The sequence below is a fragment of the Hoplias malabaricus genome, chromosome 13 (genome assembly GCF_029633855.1).
Source record: "Hoplias malabaricus isolate fHopMal1 chromosome 13, fHopMal1.hap1, whole genome shotgun sequence".
In the NCBI taxonomy this organism is placed as follows: Eukaryota; Metazoa; Chordata; class Actinopteri; order Characiformes; family Erythrinidae; genus Hoplias; species Hoplias malabaricus.
The window spans coordinates 39,141,472-39,163,955 of NC_089812.1; the positions used below are offsets into that span (position 1 = coordinate 39,141,472).

A 22,484-nucleotide genomic window follows, 5' to 3' on the forward strand; every position below is an offset into this window, starting at 1 on the left:
CCTCGTGGAGCCGTATGTAGGCCAGCTTCGGGCTGCGACTCGGCTGGCTATCCGCAGCTCACGATGCATTTTTAAAGCTCGTCTGCTTGATCCAAGCATGTCAAGCTCAGTAAAAGTCTGAACATAAATCTTAGCATCTCCTGACCCATTTCAGCACCACGATCTTAAAAACACAGCCTACTGATGGGCAGATTAGAAACCTGCCCCGCTATAGTCTTGCCTTAATCACGGGAGCTGTATTAAAGGACATTAACCCCTACAGACCACGAAGAGGCACTGCAGTGAGCTTTGTTTGGAATGCTTGTTGATAATATTTGTTGTCGTGGTTCGTTATAGATGTCTTTGATGTCTTGCTTAGCTAAATATATTAAATGCCTGTTTTCTTTCTGTTTCTCTTGCAGTGCTGTGTGCGAAAAATCTGGCGAAGAAAGACTTCTTTCGTAAGTAACCCAGAGAACGAGTGTGTGAGCGAAAACTGAGACTGTGTGCTCTATTTCTGTAGCTCTATGTAAATCAGCTCAGTGTTTTAGAGTTGTCCTGTCCGTTTGAAGTGCGCAGAGTGAGATAAGTATTCTTCCCCCAAGAGACTCCAGAAATGTGGGTCAGTTTGAGGAGATAAAGCACCCCTGACTGCAAGGCACACTCTCAGTCGAGCAACTGTAATCTGTCTCTGTCTAGTCTCTTTGTAGTCAGCTCTGTCTCTCTCTCTCTCTCTCTCTCGGTTTCTAACACACATCACAGTACATATCTGATGCTTATGGCGATAATCCAGAGAGAGAAAGAAGATTGGGATGGAAAGCCAGGAAGAACAGGGAAGAGAAAGCATTAGTTTGTGGGCTGATAGGCTGCAGATGGTGTATCTGCAAACGGCATGCTGCAAAATCTAGCAACGCACCAGTAAAATACTGGCTGTCCTCGAGGGAAATTAATGAGAGTTGTCTGTGTGTCTGTCTGCCTGTCTCTCTCTGTGTTTTTGTTTGGAGTTGTTTGGGTTGTGGGTGTTGAGTAGTAACTGGTTGTTAAGGTCAGTCACCCTTGTGCTAGTTACTGCTTACCTGTCTCATAATAGCACGGTCTGCAGCTGTTTTAGAGAAAGTATTTGTTTGTGTCTGTGTGATATCATTATAAGTTATTGTTATCATGATAAATTATCTCTGCGTTGTTCTGAGTAAATATCACACAGAATTGTCAAACACAGAGCAGCAGATATTGTTTTTCCGCTTTATATAAACTTAAACATTCTTATTTCCTTTTTATCATTTCACTGCTAGACTGGTTTAGACACTATAAACCCACAGAAAGCAGTACATACTCTGGGTGGGTGGATGACCACATAAACTAAGCATGATGCCTGCCAGTGTGGGCATCTGTCAATTTACATAAATGCATTTGCCAGTACAAGTTCTCCTGTAAGTGTATTGGAAAGGCATTGTGTTAGCAGCAGTTCGAAAAGATGTGGTAGCTGACTTTAGCATGTAAACGAATGCATACGATTAAAAGTCGATTTGTTTTATTAAATTTCTGAAGATTAACTTACATTTGGGGCGGCACGGTGGTGCAGCATGTAGGTGTCGCAGTCACACAGCTCCAGGGGCCTGGAGGTTGTGGGGTCAATTCCTGCTAAGGGTGACTGTCTGTGAGGAGTGTGGTGTGTTCTCTCTGTGTCTGCGTGGGTTTCCTCCGGGTGACTGTCTGTGAGGAGTGTGGTGTGTTCTCCCTGTGTCTGCGTGGGTTTCCTCCGGGTGACTGTCTGTGAGGAGTGTGGTGTGTTCTCCCTGTGTCTGTGTGGGTTTCCTCCGGGTGACTGTCTGTGAGGAGTGTGGTGTGTTCTCCCTGTGTCTGCGTGGGTTTCCTCCGGGTGACTGTCTGTGAGGAGTGTGGTGTGTTCTCCCTGTGTCTGTGTGGGTTTCCTCCGGGTGACTGTCTGTGAGGAGTGTGGTGTGTTCTCCCTGTGTCTGCGTGGGTTTCCTCTGGGTGACAGTCTGTGAGGAGTGTGGTGTGTTCTCTCTGTGTCTGTGTGGGTTTCCTCCGGGTGCTCTGGTTTCCTCCCACAGTCCAAAAACACACGTTGGTAGGTGGATTGGCGACTCAAAAGTGTCCATAGGTGTGAGTGAGTGAATGTGTGTGTGTGTGTTGCCCTGTGAAGGACTGGCGCCCCCTCCAGGGTGTATTCCCGCCTTGTGCCCAATGATTCCAGGTAGGCTCTGGACCCACCGCGACCCTGAACTGGATAAGGGTTACAGATAATGAATGAATGAATGAACTTGTTTAACAGCAAACACATATTTGTCTGTAATCAAATAAAATGATCAGTTGTTACTCCAGATCAGTGGATTACGTTTGCCATATTATCCATCCTTATGTGTCTTTTGTGTGCTTGTGAAAAATACTTTATTCCTATCCCTGTTTTAGGTCTGCCTGACCCTTTTGCTAAGGTGGTAGTGGATGGTTCAGGACAGTGCCACTCCACAGACACGGTCAGAAACACACTTGACCCCAAATGGAATCAACACTATGACCTGTAAGTACTCAGCACACACTGGTGTATGTTTTTGTTCTCACTCCTCACACTGTCTGACTCGCACTGTTTCATCCCCCCCACTCCCTATTAATTCCTTAATGGCCTGCCATACACCACCTCTCTCATGCTGCTACTCATATTCACAGAATTTGTGGCACACACACTCTCTCCCACACACTCAAAATCACTGACGTATACTTACCTAAGTAGAAACCTGTAGAAGCCTAAGAGGTCCTCACTGATGAGGGTAAAGTTTTGGTGTGTTTTCTGCTCAGTGGTCATTTACTTCATAACCTGTTAGAGGTCTTCTACAGTCATTTCTGCTGGTGTCGTTTTGAGGTTTCGTTTCCTTCGTATTTTTGTCTTGTTCTGTCACTTCTCCTTTGAATTGGTGATTCATGTTGTAAAATTCGGTATACAGTTTAAATACATTAGTTTGGTTCATACTTCAAAATGTTTTAAAGTCTAAGCAGCAGCTCTATGAAAGTGTCAAACAAATAAATCCAGTGGAGTTTGAGTTCCTAACTTGTGTTTATTGAGAGTCAGAAAACATGTTATTTCTTACTAATTGAAGGAATAAGGTTTAAAAGACCGTTGGTCCCCCCCCCCCCAGCGGTGTTGGGAAACTCTAGTAGGCGTCTTGCCTGTGACGTAGACGGTGGACAACAACTCTAGAAGCTGCACTTAATTTAATGCAGAATGAGGAAAAGGTGTGTTGTTTTTGGCTGCAATCATTCAATGTACAGTGGGACATCTGTGAACAAATGGCCCAAAGATCCCAAAATATCCAGAAAATGGACTACATTTGTCCACTTTAAACGGACACTTTGGAAAGGACCATCCGCTCACTCCGTTATCTATAGCTCATTTCACTGGCGCTTTTCCAACAATATGGGCATGTAAGGACACCAACGAAAGGTGTTCAAGAGCCTCTGTAACATGGAGGTAAACAGGGTAAGGACACTCACTTCGCCTGTTTTAGTTGGTGTTAGTTAACGTTAGCTTGACTCGCTAAACTCGGTGCTCAGATTATACTCGGCTACGTAGCTGCATTACGGAGGTTTATAGTGTCGGATGAATTCGAGTTCGACTTCGATCACATTTACAAGAATAACGGTACCTCTACATTTGAGTTTAGCTTATTGCTAGGCTATTGTCATGAATAATGTTGGTTATTTAGCTAGATACTGTCATAACAGTCAGTCATAACGGTGTTTTACCGCGGCGTTGTTCAGCTGTTGTCCACCAGTGACGTCACGGTCGCGTTCAAGAATTTCCAATTCAATTTTTTTGAACTGATTGGCGGTGCCACTATAGTTGCATGTAGAACACATCTCTCCCTGTGTGCACTGAGAGCTGAAGTTTTAAGTATAAATAGCAACTTTCCCTCAAACCAGCCTCTCAGTGTCACTTTTCCCAGAGTCCTGAGAGAGAGAGAGAGAGAGAGAGAGAGAGAGAGAGAGAGCAGGGAGCATTTATACATGTGGGTGAGGATAAGAGCAAGGCAATGGGCGAGGGAGAAACTTTCCAGTATTTGTCCTCTCCTCACGTGGGGCGACAGCTAGAGGAAGCACGTGTCCCAGTTTATTTGGTGGCCAAGGAGACCAGATGCTTCCCCCCACCTCCACTCAGCTGATTACAGAGAGTTAGTGGAGGCTAAAATTAAAGGTTCATTGTAGTTTGTTGCAAAATCAGAATCGCACAGTTTTCCTTTGCTCCAAATCTACTTGATCAACCAAAGCATTTTGGCGTCTGCCTCGGTACATTAACACTGTACTTGGCAAATCTGACAATAGTACATGCAAAATTCAAGCTTAGTAAAGGTACTAATGTTTTTAGCAACACAATGGTTTATGTTCATTTCTACAAATGACACTGGGACATGCCATCACCACTAGATTGACAGCACCCTCCTTAATTATTGGCACCCCTAGTTAAAATGTGTTAAAAGCCTTAAAATTAATACATTTAAATAAATAAGAAATAATTATTTTCCATAAAACGACCTTTTCCACAACGTATTTGAACCATTTACGTCTTTTCTACTGTAGTGTGGATCAAAAGCATCTAGGAACCTTTAATTAGTAATTCATCACTTCCTGTTTCCTGAGTACACAGTAAAACACCTCTTGCCCACTGTTAAGTTCGGGGGGGATCGGTGATGCTCTGGGCCTGTTCCTCCTCCAAAGGACCTGGGAACCTTGTAAGGACACATGGGATCATGAACTCTTTGAAATATCAGGACATTTTGAATCAGAATCTGGTGGCCTCTGCCCGAAAGCTGAAGATGGGTCGTCACTGGGTCTTTCAGCAAGATAATGACCCTAAACATGTGGGCAAATCTACTCAAAAAAGGCTCACAAGGCACAAAATCAAGCTCCTCTCATGGCCATCTCAGTCCCCAGACCTCAACCCAATAGAAAACCTGTGGTGAGCTGAAGAGGAGAGAGCGTAGGAGAAGACCCAGGACCCTGAATGATTCAGAGAGGCTGTGTAAAGAGGAATGGACGAAGATCCCTGTTTCTGTATTCTCCATCTTGTGAAGAGTTAAAGGAGAAGATTAAGTGCCGTCTTGTTGGCAAAAGGAGGTTGTACAAAGTACTAACACCAGGGGCGCCAGCAATTATGGAGGGCGCTGTAGTTCTATCCCGGATGATAGTTTGAGAATTACATCTTGTTTAAACTTCTGCCCTCTTCAGTTCGTATCTGTGTGATTCAGTTCTGCAAAGAATTATTTTTTTCTATCAGTGTTGGTAATCTCCTGCTCGCCCTGTAACCGGGGGCAGCAGGTGGACTGTGTGTTCCCTGGGTGCAGCTGGTCCTTTTACCGAGGAACTTTGGCTCAGGGAGCGCTGAGTGTGCTGTGCCAAGCACAGCCGGGTTTTTACTTCTGGCCTCAGCACAGCAACGAGTGCTCAGTGCAGCTCTAACGGTTAAACACCTGATTATTACAGCTGATCTCAGATCTGTGTCTGTGGAGTGTGGAGTGCCCATGCATTCTACCTACTGTAATCATCTGCTTAGGATTGTTGGCATTTCTTTCAGAGAATTTGGATGTCCTTTCCTTAAAGTTTCAGTTAAATTTATCAACGCAAACACCGTCGGTCAGCTTTCGGATGTTGAGAAACATGTCATGCCCTGGTCTTTTTAACACACAAGCATTAAAAAAATGACCATTCAGGCGGGTAAACAGTCCTGTTTTTAACACTGTGTAAAGAGTTTGGCCCAGAGCCTACCTGTAGATGTTTTACAGGCAGTCGTATTGTCTGGAAGTAAGCGTAGGCTTGTACGAGAGTTCCACAAGACGTCCAGATAATTTGGAGACTTTAATACATTCTCTGCTGCTGGAAATTTGATAAATGTTTGCCAGCACAAGAGAAGCGGCTTTTTGTTTGGGTTTTCTCCGGCCCCTTCTGGCCCTCATTGCTCCCTCTGAACATCTAACTATGCTATCCATCTCTTTTTAGTTTATTCTCCCTACTGCTGTCTCCTTTCATCTCCCACTCCCCCCCCATACATTTTCTCTTTCTTCTCTCCCTCTTCTCTCCTTACATCTCCCTTCGTTAACAGAGGACTCTTTCACTTTGGACGTTCTTAAGAACCTATGACATTTCAGACATGCTTAAAGTAGCTTAAAGCTTGGAGGCCCAAAGCTTTCTGTTTCTGTTTTTCCTTTTGAAACGAGAAAGTGATGGTGGATGGACTTAAAAAAACTGAATAACACTCAAAATTGCTCATGGAAAAATGTAAGTTTTCATTTGTTCTTTAATGTCAACGCACCAGTGACTCCTGAGTACTGTGTTAAATCTGTGGTTTCAAACCGTGGTCCTGGAGCTCTTTCCAGCCCGTTTGGGTAGGTATTCAGAATGGGGGTTGAACCTTGTGTGCCATATGGAGGTGTTGTGCAATCTGATGTAAATATGTGGAGCTGTCCAGTGAGGTTTTGTTAGTAGCAGTTTGGATCCACATTTCTTGGCGGAACCACGTAACTAGAGTTCTGATTCTACACACCGGTTTTGCAGAGTAGCACATGCTGCAATGTAGTGATTGTGCAAGATCACACTTGTGCTTGGACTTAGACTTATGTTTGTAGCCTGTATAGAGCTCTGCCAGACTGGCCTCCTTGCACACTCCTAAATCAGTCACAATAATCCTGTAACCTGTGGAATTGAACATTGTTGTGCCAGATTGTTTGAGGTTGTGCCAGATTGCATATGCTCCTCCAGCTCCTTGCCATTTTCTCCTATAGAAAGCACATGTGGTTCACAAATATGAAAGTGTGAGACAGAGGTGTAGCAGTGATGCAGTGTGACGTATAGAAACAATGTTTTGATGCTAGTTTGTTTTTGATAAATGGTTGAAATCATAGCTTTAGGAGCAGAATTAATGTGCTTTAAGAAAGTGCCCAGTGTGTTGCAAACAGCAAAACATCCACCCTCACAGTTTACGAGCCAAACCAAGCACATGCTCCAGAAAATACCCAATAAAGTCTGATTTAGTGCTGCGTGTCTTTTCTCTGTAGATACATTGGGAAGTTGGACTCCATCACTATCAGCGTGTGGAACCATAAGAAGATCCACAAGAAGCAGGGCGCCGGCTTTCTGGGCTGTGTACGGCTCCTCTCCAACTCCATCAACCGCCTCAAAGACACTGGCTGTAAGTGTGTGTGTGTGTGTGTGTGTGTGTGATATGTGTTTGTAAGGCAAGAGCCGACAGCTTTGTGTGTTTAAATGACTTCAGTCCTGTGATGTCCCTTCACAGCTTCAGCTCTGCGAGAGCACACTGAGATATATCTATGTCTCTATGTAAACGATGGTCTTAATTTTCTGCGCGTGTGCGCTCATGCTTGTGCTGGCTTTGCTAAAGACAGGGCTGACGTGCAGAACCATGGGTTAGGTTTAGTGTTTGACATTAGGTTTCATTATTAAATACAGGCTGTTCACGTGCCGCAACTCTTTAACAAAACCGTCTTCAAAATGGTAGCCGTTTTTGCATCAGTTTGGTTCACTTCCTGCTTATGAATTTCTGATGAAACTGAGTCTAAGTGACACCTTTTGAGTGATGTACAGAAGCTATAATGTAGTGTAGTTTTATGAGACCTTTATATAAAGTTGGAAAAACTAATCAATACTTCAATCAATACTAATCAATCAGCACATTCCTGATTCCCTTATTTTTTCTGGATCAGGAGGTCAGTGTTTTTTGTCTTTCAGAGACAGACAGAAGTATTTTCTGAAGTCTAGACCCGTGCTCTGTGTCAGGCTCATGGCAGGAGAGACTCCAGGGTTCATTTGTGATTTGCTGAGGTAGAACCAAGCTGTTCACGGTGCCAGTGTGCTTCTGTCTGAGGGGAATTTAACACGTTTCCTAGAAACCCTCCAACATGGTTGATTTCCTGAAGAAGTACAGGAAACAGCCAGCCTCTCCCACAGCTGCGAGCGAGGGATTCCTCTCTGCCTGGCGTTTCCTGCTGTCTGTGTGCTTTTTTTCTCTCTGTCTGTCTCTGTTGAGTTATGTGCCTCTTTCCTGAGCAGCTTTCTGTTTCTCTTTCATTTCTTCACCCTCTTCTTATTATTATTCTTAAATCATGAAAATTGGGACTTTCCTTGTAGTGCGTGTTTGGATGTGTGGTTATCTTTCACTCATTTGCAGCTGTTTAACCATATCCATGTGTGTGTGTGTGCGCGCATGCAGCTCGACCCATCCCTGTTTAGTCTAGTGGTACATCCTGACTTGACTGTCATTCTGTGTGTAGGGGGTGGGAGAAAGAGAGAGAAGAAACCCTGCTTGTTATTCCTGCTGCTTTCTCCTCATGGTGCACCAAAGACTGAGAAACTTACCATCTCTACTTTTAGAGTCTGGAATGAATAAAGCAGACTTTGTTTACATTCTTTCTTTCTCTCTCTCTCTCTCTCTCTCTCTTTCTCTCTCCTCTCTCTGTCGCTCTCTCTCTCTCCTCTCTCTCTCTTTCTCTCTCTCTCTCTCTCTCTCTCTTTCTCTCTCTCCTCTCTCTGTCGCTCTCTCTCTTTCCTCTTTCCTCTCTCTCCTCTCTTTCTCTCTCTCCTCTCTCTGTCGCTCTCTCTCCTCTCTCTCTCTCTCTCTCTCTCTCTTCTCTCATTTCTCTCTCTCCTCTCTTTCTCTCTCTCCTCTCTCTCTCTCTCTCTCTCTCTTCTCTCATTTCTCTCTCTCCTCTCTCTCTCCACTCTCCTCTCTCTCTCTCTCCTCTCTCCTCTCTCTCTCTCTCTCTCTCATGTGTGGCTGCAGTGGGTGTGACTTGTTGGGTGCTTTTAATGGTAGAATTGCATCTCTGTCCATCTGCTGCAGCCCCTTTGAGGCTCTGGCTGAGGAGGTTCAGTGCAGTTTCTACAAAACTGAATAAGTTAATTGTTTTATAGCATATTGCAAATGTGCCACTATTGGTTCTTTGAGTTCTCGGGGGATAAAATATGCATTGTGACTAATATTAAATCTTTTGGTGGTTCTACAAGGGTTCATTAGTAAAGACAATGGTATATAGAACATTTAGCATGGAGAATGTGTTATACACGGTTCTATATGCACCTTTTAGAAACAGGGTCTATACCGCTCTAAAAGGGTTGCTCTACTGTTACGATGTGAGATTGTTACAACATAGGAAGAGTTTTTATTGTTGTAGAGAACCCTTTTCTAGAACCATTCTCCAAGCACATTCTCCATCGATCTGAAGAACCCTTTCATGATGCAAAGAACCCTTTAATCAGGCAAAAGGTTCTTCAAGTGTTCCAGGTTCTATATAGAACCATTTTCTTTATTCTGCACACTTAAAATATGGTTCTACAAGAATATAGATTCTGACACGTCCACAGTATTAACAACTCTTCTAAAGACTGATTTAAGGTACTTTAAGGTGCTCCTATTGCTGCCATGAGCACAGTTTTATGTAATTTCCATAGAAAGAGCTAATTAGTCTAAGGGCTCCATGCTAAATGCTTAGGATCCCCTAGCATTTGGAGCTGTGGAGCTGTGTTACAGCACCTTTAACCATACAGTGTGTGTAAAAGTTTGGTTTAATTTAATTCTTATATTTTAAATATGATTGTTTAATCGGAAAGGATGCATTTTTTTTATTAAAATCATCATCATCATCATGAACTGATTCACATTATTACTCTCCTCCTTCAGATCAGAGACTGGATCTCAACAAGTTGGGCCCTAACGACAGTGACACAGTGAGGGGCCAGATAGTGGGTGAGTTGCATTCTGTCTTGGTTTTCTTCTTCTGTGTTTACTACAAATGTTTCACTCAGTTTTCACTCGAAGGTTTCACTTGTGCTGTGTGGGGAGTAAAAAGAAAACAAACATTCCTCTCAGTCCCACCTTACAACTAACCGACTATCAGCAAATGACTGTGATATTTGAACAGCTCCGCCTCTTTCCTCATTTCGGAAGAGTTGATTTCCTCCAGCATTCCACTCTTCCCACTCAACCTGCCACATCTGTCTTTCATCCTGTGAGTCAGCCCAGCCTTGGGGACCGCCAAAGCCGCTCTGTAATGACTGTTAAACCCACGCATTTACACGAAGCACGTTGAGACAAATGCCTCGAGGTGAAAAGGAGGGAATGTACTCATTTATACATTACATTAACGTAGCCAGGGTTAGATATTCCACATATTTGCTTACTCAGTACCTGCGCGACTGGGCTCGTTATTGTCTGCCGCACTAATGTCAGTCTGTAGTGGTATTAATTTGAGTTTACCAGACTTTTCAGGAATGATGGGGCTTGGTTAGAATTATGCTCATATTCAGATGAACTTGAGATGAACTCTGAAGCGCAAAGCTTCTTTCACTTAGGTACAGTTTAAGTGAGAAGGCAGCCTGCACCCTATAAACAGTATGACCTGAGTGCAGATATGAGCCTGACACCCTGCTTTATGAACAAACCTTTGATCACATACTCTGCCGGTGGAAGTTATGCTTCCTGTGATGTCAGTGTTGGTGGTGCTCTCTAATTACAGAATCGCTTCTTTTAAACTAGACATTGCTGTCAATATTACTTATGCGTCTGACTTTTCCATGGATGCCTCACTAGTCTGTCACAACTCTCAGAGGTTTACCAGAGCTCATACCAGAGCTATAGGTCACTGCAAAGCAACTTTTATATTTTCATATTAACAAAATTAGTGTTCAGAGCTGAGGAGACCCCAAAACTCATCTTTTGTTTTCTAAGTCATAGCACTGTCGTAGCAGTTTGAAAATCGGCTTGAACCGTTTCCATACGCAGTCATTTTTGTAAACTGCAGGATTCCCTGAGTGCCGACCTTGGGCAACTTTCAGAGACCTCTTCATTTCTTATTTTCTTGTAAAAACGGCCATTTTAAGTGAAGTTATGCTAATAACATAATTTTGGGAGTAGGACCACGGCCGAACTCCTCCTCTCAGCCCTATATATACCCCGCAAATTCACGTCATTCCTGCGACAGACAAACTCGCCTCATTCAGTTCAGGAGACGGATCTCGACTCGACTGCTTCACGACGTCAGCTTGCTCCTCCGCGCTGAGTCATTCCTGCTGATCCCCATATTCGGAGCCGTGTTCTGCATTTATCAAGCCCACTGAGCCTCCTGTTTTAAACTCGCTCCGGCTAAACAGCTATGGGACTGCCCGGTATCAGAAGTAACGTACGGCCGTTGTCACGCCTGCAACCGCTTCAACTGTTTTGTGCTCTGCTGTCTTACCCGCTCCGGATCGGTGCTCTGTTCTCCTGCTTCTCCTCCCGCCGCATTCGGCCTTCCGAGTGACCCCCGCATATCCCTCCGACGCTGGCGAAAGGCTTCGAGCCTCCCCTTAACTTTATCTTCGGCTACACTGCCACAGGACTGCCTCGCGTTTTGGGGAACGCGAATCTACCGTCGTCACGGCTGCGGCTCCACATCTACGAGCTCTACAGCGCCTTGAGACTCCCATTTCCTCCTCTCCGGCAGAACAGCCTCGGCGTTCCAGCAACGTGCTCCGAAACAATGGCGTCGCTCACTCAGCTAAAGAGAGAGAAACCCGTCTGCCGGTGTAAGGATCCCCGCGCAGCAATGCGATGACATCACAACCGTCTATCTCCGACGCCCCCTGCTGGAGTATCCTTCGTCTTCCCGTTACCCTTTCTGGTCGTGTCTAAGCTGGAGACATTAGCCTCAATGTCTTAGTCTTTGCTGTCTCACAGGTCGGTGCTTTAGAGGGCTGTTTTGATAATAATATAATTATCTGAGCTGAATTGGATAATGGCTTAGAATCTGCATTATTTATGCACATCTCCCACGCAGTAGTTTACCTACACTGCTTGCCAAACTGGTCCTATCTGAAATGTTGGGAAAAAAAAAAAAAAAAAAAAAAAAAAAAGGCAGCATGTTTAAGCCTCCATTCCAAACCGGCTCCTCTTTCCACCTGAACACTACCTTGATTGACAGCATCGCACCCATTTAGACAGCCCTCCGAGTTCATTTCGTTCTCTCTTATCCTCTCTACGCATCATCCAACCCCTCCCTTTATCATCCCACCCCTCCCCCCTTTTTTCTTTCTTTACGTCTGTCTCTACGCATCATCCCTCCCCTCCCTTTATCATCCCACCCCTCCCCCTTTTTTCTCTCTTTACGTCTGTCTCTACGCATCATCCCACCCCTCCCTTTATCATCCCACCCCTCCCCCTTTTTCTTTCTCTACATCTGTCTCTACGCATCATCCCTCCCCTCCCTTCATCATCCCACCTCTTCCCCTGTTGCAGCCGCAGCTGCATGCCTTAGACCTTCTAGCTCGCACCCCTCTATAGGTGCCGCAGTCTCCTGTCCAACGCTCTGACCACTCGACGCGGTCTACTCTTCGTAGGTCTACTCTACGCATCATCCCACCCCCCCTTCATCTTCCCACTTTTTCCTCATTGCAGCCGCAGCTGTATGCCTCAGACCTTCTAGCCCACGCCCCTCTATAGGTGCTGCGGCGGGCCTGTCTCCTGTCCAGCGCTCTGGGCACTCGACGCGGTCTACTCTTCGTAGGTCTACTCTACGCATCATCCCACCCCTCCCTTCATCTTCCGACTTTTTCCCCATTGCAGCCACAGCTGTAAGCCTCAGACCTTCTAGCCCACACCCCTCTATAGGTGCTGCGGCGGGCCTGTCTCCTGTCCAGCGCTCTGGGCACTCGACGCGTTCTTCTCGCTGCATGGCTTCCTCATTGCTGATTCATTTTCTTTCCATCCTCTTCCCCTGCTGCTGCTCTATGCCTCATACTTTCCAGCTCACACCCCCTCTATAGGTTGCTGTTGCGGGCCTGCCTCCTGCCTGGCGTTCTGGGCATTCTATGCAGTTTCCTTGTTGCACAGCTTCCTCACCCTAGATTCGCTCTCATCCGATCGTCTCACTCTCCCAGCCTCTACATCAGCAGCTTGCATACTTCATGGATGCTCATCCCAACCTCTTTCATTTGCGGCCACGCCATACCCCGCCTCTAACATTACAATTCTCATTTTTCTATTTAGGTGCTGCTGCAGACCCTCATCCTGACTCCTCTGCTGATGTGCTTCTCCCAACCTCCGGCTTCCAGTTTATACTCTCTTTTCAGATGCTGCTGTGGACTATCGTACCAGACCCTCCTCTGTGCTGCCTTGCTGCTCACACTCTACAGCTTCTAACTCCTGCTCTGTTTTCAGGTGCTTCGGTGGACCTTCATCCCCCACTTCTTACGGCTGCACTACTCAGAGTCCCTGACTTTCCAGCTCATCGTCTTCCCGGGCGCCGTTACAGGCCATGTCCTAATCCTCCGCTTTGCATCTGTCCCGCACCCCGCCTCTTCCTTTACAGCACACCCTCTCTCCTGATGTGGACCTTCATCATAATCCCCTTCCCCTCGTGGTTTCGCTGCACCCTGCCTCTTCCTTTACAGCCCTCCTCTCGCATGCCACAGACCTTCGTCCCAACCCCATTGCTTTGCGGCCGCACCGTTCCAGCCTATGCTCTCTCCCTAGGTTACCTTGGACCGACACTTGATGCCACCTAGGGCACCTGTTATTTCAACACCCTCTAGGCATCTTCGTTATCTTGTAGTCAACTTTCTACTTTGCCACCTTGCTTGAGCACCTCGGCACTTTTTGGATTTTCCTCTTCCAGAGTTTTCTCCCGTGTGACAAAATGCCTTCTTTCTATCTCGCTTTCCTGCGGTGCTGACCTTTTTGGGCTTCTTAACTGGCCTCATCTGTCATCCCTCTAGATCACCATTCCGTTCTCGATTCTCTCTATGCCATTGGAAAGGCACCACCAGGGCACACTTGCCAACGAAGAATATCTCGCTTTATTAACACTGCCCCTCTGTAGTACTTGACTTCAAGGCTGCTACTAATCCACTTTTCACCCATTATTGCCAGCCTCAGACCCCTCACTATTACCCAATCACCATCAATTACACTGAAGTAGAAATTGGACTTAGCAACAGTGCATGGCGGCCTAGATAAACGCCACTATTATTGTTACTCCGTAGCAAAATGACATTTAGCTGGTGATACATTAAAATTCTATTATTAGTTGATCAATTTGATTTCTGCCAATGCGATGATCTTGTCCATCTTAAGACCAACTCTGACTTTATATCACTTCTCGCAATCATCACCTCTTTACCACTGCGGCATCTGAATACTCGAATTACCAGTCACACTAGAATTTCCGTTATCATAATCAACAAAGGACATTCAACTTACTCATGCTATTTTCTCTACCGCCTCACATGATACTCAGTCATACACCAGTTAATTAAAGGTAGTTCATTCAAAGACTCACTAACCCCTTCATTTCACCTAAACACAATCAGGACACCAATCAAACCCTTGACCAGAGTACCTGAACCTATCCATTCTGTAGCACTTAATGACCAGCATTCCTGTAAATTTTTGGGGGTCCGGCTTCATACGCATTCATAAGCCGCCCTAAACTCTTCCCCAAAAGACTTCTGAGATTGCCTCCCCGTTTCAGCCTCTGCGGGCGTGGTCCGTACTAGCAAAGTGAAGTTATGCTAATAACATAATTTTGGGAGTAGGACCACGGCCGAACTCCTCCTCTCAGCCCTATATATACCCCGCAAATTCACGTCATTCCTGCGACAGACAAACTCGCCTCATTCAGTTCAGGAGACGGATCTCGACTCGACTGCTTCACGACGTCAGCTTGCTCCTCCGCGCTGAGTCATTCCTGCTGATCCCCATATTCGGAGCCGTGTTCTGCATTTATCAAGCCCACTGAGCCTCCTGTTTTAAACTCGCTCCCACCTCCACCCCATCTCCACCCTTTTCTCATATTACTTTATCCAACGGGGGGGTCCGGCTTCATACGCATTCATAAGCCGCCCTAAACTCTTCCCCAAAAGACTTCTGAGTTTGCCTCCCCGTTTCAGCCTCTGCGGGCGTGGTCCGTACTAGCAAAACAAGTTACAAAGATCCAAAAGGAGATAAGAAAAATGAATGTCAAAGACATTCATTCATTCATTGTCTGTAACCCTTATCCAGTTCAGGGTCGCGGTGGGTCCAGAACCTACCTGGAATCATTGGGCACAAGGTGGGAATACACCCTGGAGGGGGCGCCAGTCTTTCACAGAGAGACACACACACACATTCACTCACACACTCACACCTACGGACACTTTTGAGTCGTCAATCCACCTACCAACGTGTGTTTTTGGACTGTGGGAGGAAACCAGAGCACCCGGAGGAAACCCACGCGGACACAGAGAACACACCACACTCCTCACAGACAGTCACCCGGAGGAAACCCACGCAGACACAGGGAGAACACACCACACTCCTCACAGACAGTCACCCGGAGGAAACCCATACAGACACAGGGAGAACACACCACACTCCTCACAGACAGTCACCCGGAGGAAACCCACGCAGACACAGAGAGAACACACCACACTCCTCACACACAGTCACCCGGAGGAAACCCACGCAGACACAGAGAGAACACACCACACTCCTCACACACAGTCACCCGGAGCGGGAATCGAACCCACAACCTCCAGGAGCTGTGTGACTGCAACACTACCTGCTGCACCACCTTGTCAAAGACAAATAAGTTCAAAATTATCAAGAGAAAGGGAAAAGTAAATGTGAACACACCACAGAGCTGTTAGACCACCTGTGTGTCTGCCATCAGATAAAAAAACATTTATCAGTCCTGCTCCACACTTCTTCAAAATCTACAAGCGCTTCTGACATTCTTACCGTCTGAGAAGGCAGCTGAAAGGAAGTTTTTACAAGGAAGTAATGCACAGTTTTGTACCTAGTAGCTTCATAGTATTAAAAGAATAATAAACATTAATCTTAGTTTCTCGTTTACTTTCAAATTAAATCATCTAGATTTCAAATCATTCAGCATTCTGGTTTTTGTGTGCAGTGAGTCTGCAGTCCAGAGACAGGATCGGAACCGGTGGGCCAGTAGTGGACTGCAGTCGTCTGTTTGACAACGATCTACCTGATGGGTGAGTGTCTGTGACTGAATGACTATAGGGTCACCCATGAAGACATTCCGTGCAGATTCATTTTTTATTGATTGTACAATGCTCTCATGAACTCACACGTGTAACTGTGTATGTGCAGCTGGGAGGAAAGGAGAACTGCTTCTGGTCGAATCCAATACCTGAACCACATCACACGCAGTACACAATGGGAGAGGCCAACTAGGTAAGTGAGAACACATCTGGGCTCAGAGTTTCTGTTCAGTGTAAATTGAGACACTGTGAACAAACTGTGGCGGTCACACATCTTGAACCTCTAAAGTTTGAAATGCTGTTTGTAAAAACAATATAGATCCGGGAAGGTTCTTGGGGTATGTTTGTATTTGTGTTTTGGTTCCCTTTGTTGGAACCAGAGCAGGAATTGCTAAGCTGTAGCATTAAAGATCTGGCATTCCCTAATTTATTGCAGGCAAAAGACATTGACAAAACTGCCATTGTTCCATTGTTTATTTTAACTGATCATAAAATGAAAATCACTGCACATGAACATGGCCTTATTTAACCGTGCTTGCTAAGAAAATGTTCCGTATGTGAATATTAGCCCTCATTAAATTTCAAGCGCCCCTACTTGTGTTCAGAATGTTTTGGTAATGTCTTAGTTATGGCAGTGTCTACAGTTAATGCTGATTACTAAATAATTAATGTTGCACTTACTGAATAATAAGTCTTATTATTAATATATGAATATAAACCCTATGGTTCAAGGTGCTAATGTCATGACGGGGTACGGGAAAACATGAAGGCAAGTGCTGAGTTGGTGACACAAAAGGGTTTAATAAAGACAAACAAGCAAAGAACAAACACTGAGAAAACGGGCACTAGAAACATAGACAGAAACAATGACTACAATGAATAGCAACATTAGAGAAACAGGACAGGCTTTATAACGACTTGGGTAACAATTATCACCTGTGAGCTGGATCACCCAATTAGAAAGAGGTCACAGGTGAGGGGCGTGGCTTAAAGAAACGCAAGGGAAAATACATAGAAGCAAAATAACGCAAAAGCAGACATTACAGATAAATCCTGACCTTATCCCCTCTCAAAAAATACCCCACCAGGGTTTCAAGGCCCAACAGGGTAGGAGACAATGCCAGAATCCATAAAAGACAACAGACTTAAAAAGCACAAAACAAAACTCTGGAAAACAATAACAATGCATTTTTCAGAACAGATAAAAAGTTCACAGAACTGGGTCATATAACAAAAGACAACTAAACATGAAACAGTCCAAGACCAATTGGGGGAAATAATGGAGATGAAGGTGTGGGGCACTCCACTCTTCTTTGTCCCATGCTGTGATGCCAGACCTTGTGCGGTCCTCTCTGAAGCGCGCGGTTCGGGCACAGTCCTCTCTGGAGCGTGCGGTTTGGGCACAGTCGTCTCTGGAGCATGCAGTTCAGGCACAGTCGTCTCTGGAGCACGTGGTTCGGACACTGTCGTCTCTGGAGCACGTGGTTCGGGCACAGTCCTCTCTGGAGCGCGCGGTTTGGGCACAGTCCTCTCTGGAGCGCGCGGTTTGGGCACAGTCGTCTCTGGAGCGCGTGGTTTGGGCACAGTCCTCTCTGGAGCGCGTGGTTTGGGCACAGTCCTCTCTGGAGCGCGTGGTTTGGGCACAGTCCTCTCTGGAGCGCGTGGTTTGGGCACAGTCTTCTCTGGAGCGCGCGGTTCGGGCACAGTCCTCTCTGGAGCACGTGGTTCGGGCACAGTCCTCTCTAGAGCGCGCGGTTCGGGCACAGTCCTCTCTGGAGCGCGTGGTTTGGGCACAGTCCTCTCTGGAGCGCGTGGTTTGGGCACAGTCTTCTCTGGAGCGCGCGGTTCGGGCACAGTCCTCTCTGGAGCGCGCGGTTCGGGCACAGTCCTCTCTGGATCACGTGGTTCGGGCACAGTCCTCTCTAGAGCGCGCGGTTCGGGCACAGTCCTCTCTGGAGCGCGTGGTTTGGGCACAGTCGTCTCTGGAGTACGTGGTTCGGACACTGGCGTCTCTGGAGCACGTGGTTCGGGCACAGTCATCTCTGGAGCACGTAGTTCGGGCACAGTCCTCTCTGGAGCGCGTGGTTTGGGCACAGTCGTCTCTGGAGTACGTGGTTCGGACACTGTCGTCTCTGGAGCACGTGGTTCGGGCACAGTCCTCTCTGGAGCACGTGGTTCGGGCACAGTCCTCTCTGGAGCATGCGGTTCGGACACTGTTGTCTCTGGAGCACGTGGTTCTGGCACAGTCCTCTCTGGAGCGCGCGGTTCGGGCACAGTCCTCTCTGGAGCGCGCGGTTTGGGCACAGTCCTCTCTGGAGCGCGTGGTTTGGGCACAGTCGTCTCTGGAGCGCGCGGTTTGGGCACAGTCGTCTCTGGAGCGCGTGGTTTGGGCACAGTCTTCTCTGGAGCGCGTGGTTTGGGCACAGTCCTCTCTGGAGCGCGTGGTTTGGGCACAGTCCTCTCTGGAGCGCGCGGTTTGGGCACAGTCGTCTCTGGAGCGCGCGGTTTGGGCACAGTCTTCTCTGGAGCGCGCGGTTTGGGCACAGTCCTCTCTGGAGCACGTGGTTCGGGCACAGTCCTCTCTGGAGCGCGCGGTTCGGGCACAGTCCTCTCTGGAGCGCGTGGTTTGGGCACAGTCGTCTCTGGAGTACGTGGTTCGGACACTGTCGTCTCTGGAGCACGTGGTTCGGGCACAGTCATCTCTGGAGCACGTGGTTCGGGCACAGTCCTCTCTGGAGCATGCGGTTCGGACACTGTTGTCTCTGGAGCACGTGGTTCGGGCACAGTCCTCTCTGGAGCGCGCGGTTCGGGCACAGTCATGTGTCGGACTCTCCAGTCTCCTCCTCCTCCCAGGTCCTAATGCCGGACTGTCCCCTCCAATCATGGTAGCGCACACGAGGAGAAGGACAAGCTTTTGGGGAAGCATGAGGCTATTTGGCAACCACTTGCACCTCATCCCACACATTCCTGTGCGATAAAGGATTAGGCGCTATGGCCAGCATGCCGTCCTCTGGGATGCTTTGGATCGGACACTCAAATGCCCAACGAAGATAGAGGCATCCTCTTCTTCGTAGGCCTGGCAATCCGCAGCCTCTTCCATCCAAGCCACTACAAATCCGACCATCTCCTCAGACTCGAACGCGGGGCAGTCCCGACACCATCTGGCTGTTCGTTCTGTCATGATGGGGTACGTGAAAACACGAAGGCTGAAGCAAGTGCTGAGGTGGTGACACAAAAGGGTTTAATAAAGACAACCAAGCACAGAACAAACACTGTGAAAACAGGCACTAGAAACATAGACAGAAACAATGACTACAATGAACAGCGACATAAGAGACACAGGATAGGTTTTATAAAGACTTGGGTAACAGAAAGAGGTCACAGGTGAGGGGCGTGGCTAAAACAAACACAAGGGAAAGCACATAGAACCAAAATAACAGAAAAGCAGACATTACAGATGAATCCTGACAGTTAAATCTTCTGTGCTTTTTTCTTTTGAGAGTCACATTTTACAGCATAATCTCCCCCTGAGTCATATTTATTCACAGTGAACAAATATTATGTTGTCAGAGAGACAGTTAAATAGAGCGATCACTTGGGTGATCTTAGAGTGTGTGAGCATTAAAACGAGGATCTTTAATAATCAATGCTAACTCTTCTTCAGCCCCACTCCAGACAGACACTGAACACCTAACACACACATTCAGTCCAGTCCACAGTTCGACAGCCTTTTCTTGTGATTTTGAAAAGAAAACTCAAGGACTGTGAAAGGAGGATTATGTGTATTTTCTTGAGATGCATGAATACCGATACTGGTACCGATGCTCATTTACTCGTACTCGTAATCACAACGAATCTCTGATACCAACATCCGATAACTCGTGCCTAGTGCAGAATATCGTGCCTAAAATATCGGTGATCTGGAATCATTTCACAGGTTTAATAAACCTTCATTTCTATTCCCACTCTATCCACTGTGTCTCCTGTTCACTGTGTTTTGGGGTGTGTTTTGTCTGATATGGCGACCCCCTGTCAGAACACGCATGCAGGGAGAGAGAGTTTGGGGCACTGTCTTGACATCCAAAATTGTATTATTGTGATATATACAGGGGTTAAACAATGAAAGTGAAACACCTGTCATTGTAGTGTGGGAGGTGTCAGGGCTAAATTGGAGCAGCCTGGTGGCCAATCTTCATTAACTCCACACTGCACCAGTAAGACCATGTGCATCCAATGGTTCAAACACTGTGTCCTGAAGGCGGTGCCGTGTATCAGGACGACAACGCACCAATACACACAACGAGACTGGTGAAAGACTGGTTTGATGAACATGAAAGTGAAGTTGAACATCTCCCATGGCCTGCACAGTCACCAGATCTAAATATTATTGAGCCACTTTGGGGTGTTTTGGAGGAGCGAGTCAGGAAACGTTTTCCTCCACCAGCATCACGTAGAGACCTGGCCACTATCCTGCAAGAAGAATGGCTTCAAATCCCTCTGACCACTGTGCAGGACTTGTGTATGTCATTCCCAAGACCAACTGACGCTGTATCGGCCGCAAAAGGAGGCCCTACACCGTACTAATAAATTACTGTGGTCTAAAACCTGGTGTTTCACTTTCATTGTCCAACCCCTGTACATCAGGGGTGCACAGGCTTTTTATTTTGAGAGGTCAATTTACAATGTATGTGAAGTGCTATAAGCCAGTTAGGCAATATACAAACAGCTCCTGAGAGCAGCTGTGTTCAGATGATGTAGTAAACTAAAAATCAACAAAAATAGAGAGAGGTTTTCTTTTTGACAGTGACAATATACCAGTTGTCTATATTCCAGACTTGTACCCTCTGAGTGTTTCAGGTTTCTGTTTTTAAAATCATTTGTGTGTATATCATCTGTTTTCAAAAGCTTCTTTCCAGTATATTTTAGATGCAAAGCACCTAACCTCTCTCTCTCTCTCTCTCTCTCTCTCTCTCTCTCCCTCTCTTTCTCTCTTTCTTTTCCTCTCTTTCTCTCTTTCTTTCCCTCTCTCTCTCTCTCTCTCTCTCTCTGTCTTTCCCTTTCTCTCTCTCTTTCTTTCTCTCTCTCTGTATCTCTCTCTCTTTCTCTCTTTATCTTTCTCTGTCTCTCTCTTTCTTTCCCTCTCTCTTTCTTTCTCTTTCTCTCTCTCTCTCTCTCTCTCTCTCTCTCTTTCTTTCTCTCTCTCTCTGTTTCTCTCACTCAGGCCAGCATCTGAGTACTCTAGTCCTGGTCGGCCGCTCAGCTGTCTGGTAGATGAAAATACTCCTATCATGACGCCTAACGGTGCAGCAGGGGTGCAGGCGGGGGATCTGCGGGTCCAGGAGCGCCGTGTCCGCTCTCAGAGACACAGAAACTACATGAGCCGAACCCATCTTCACACCCCACCAGACCTGCCCGAGGGCTATGGTTAGTTTGTAACACTCACATAAACAATGTTATAAGTCTGTGGCCTCCTGCCTCTTCAATTCAGTTATAATACTGTAATAAATAATTCCGTTATGTGATAGTAAACTCCGTCCAGCCACTTGTTTCCTGCCTGATTTGCTTATTGCTTTCTTTTGTGTTCTGTAGCTCTGCAGAGTTTTTCTGAGGAGGCATTAAGAGCTGCGGCAGTGGCTTTAAATATTTAAATGGACATTTTCTACTTTTGTGTTCCATTGTGTTGAGGTTTTATGTATATGTTGACAGGCTTATGACACACACACACACATAAAGGCCAGAAAGCTCAGAGCTGCTAGGTTTTTTGTAGTGCTGCTGAGGGAATTGGCGTGATGCTGCAGATCTGTGGAGACAACAATGTGTCTGAAATATCTCTCTCTGGCATCCTGTCATCACCAGCAGAGGGTTAGACATGACCAGTCCTTGAGGAGTGTGTGTATGTGTGAAGCATCTCTGGGACATTTTAAGAGAGGACTCTGTGTGTGTGTGCGCATGCGCATATGCACACTTGAGTCAGCACATCCTGTGGATGCGTCCATAGAGACAGAACAGGGTGGGGATGATACACACTTGCAGTAGTGTGAGTGTAAGTGTTTTTGTCCATGGAGAGGGTGCAGGGTGGAGGTTAAGCACACGTAATGTGGAATATGTGTGTGTGTGTGTGTGTGTGTAATACAGGGCGTTGCGTGCCGAAAGGAAAGCCAGTGGGATCTCAGTCCCATGAAAATCTCTGTCAGCAGTGATAAATTAGTCCTTACTTCAACACACAGACACAGCTCGATGACGACCTGTTTATTCCATAATCCCTGTACACACACTCGCTCACGCAGAAACAATTCATGGCAACATATTCTTCTATTTTTAACCCAGTAAAGTGACACATGGTGATACAGTTATTAAGGATGGGTGTTGTTATTTAAATATGTTTTGTCAAACTTTATCTTTGTATTTTGTTTATTCATTAACCTCAAATAACCAATGTGCAGTAGTTTGGAGTTTAACACTGA

The 22,484-nt window shown here is 46.3% G+C and overlaps 1 protein-coding gene across 1 annotated transcript in view; it reads left to right on the forward strand.

Moving 5' to 3' along the window:
• smurf2 (SMAD specific E3 ubiquitin protein ligase 2) overlaps positions 1-22,484 on the forward strand; it is a 70,921-nt gene that overhangs the window by 29,277 nt on the left and 19,160 nt on the right. The window contains exons 2-8 of the mRNA XM_066641611.1: positions 402-440; positions 2,413-2,521; positions 7,044-7,177; positions 9,683-9,748; positions 15,927-16,011; positions 16,130-16,213; positions 21,242-21,444. Of these exons, the coding sequence (XP_066497708.1) occupies positions 402-440; positions 2,413-2,521; positions 7,044-7,177; positions 9,683-9,748; positions 15,927-16,011; positions 16,130-16,213; positions 21,242-21,444 (720 nt within the window). The remainder of the gene's footprint in view (positions 1-401; positions 441-2,412; positions 2,522-7,043; positions 7,178-9,682; positions 9,749-15,926; positions 16,012-16,129; positions 16,214-21,241; positions 21,445-22,484) is intronic.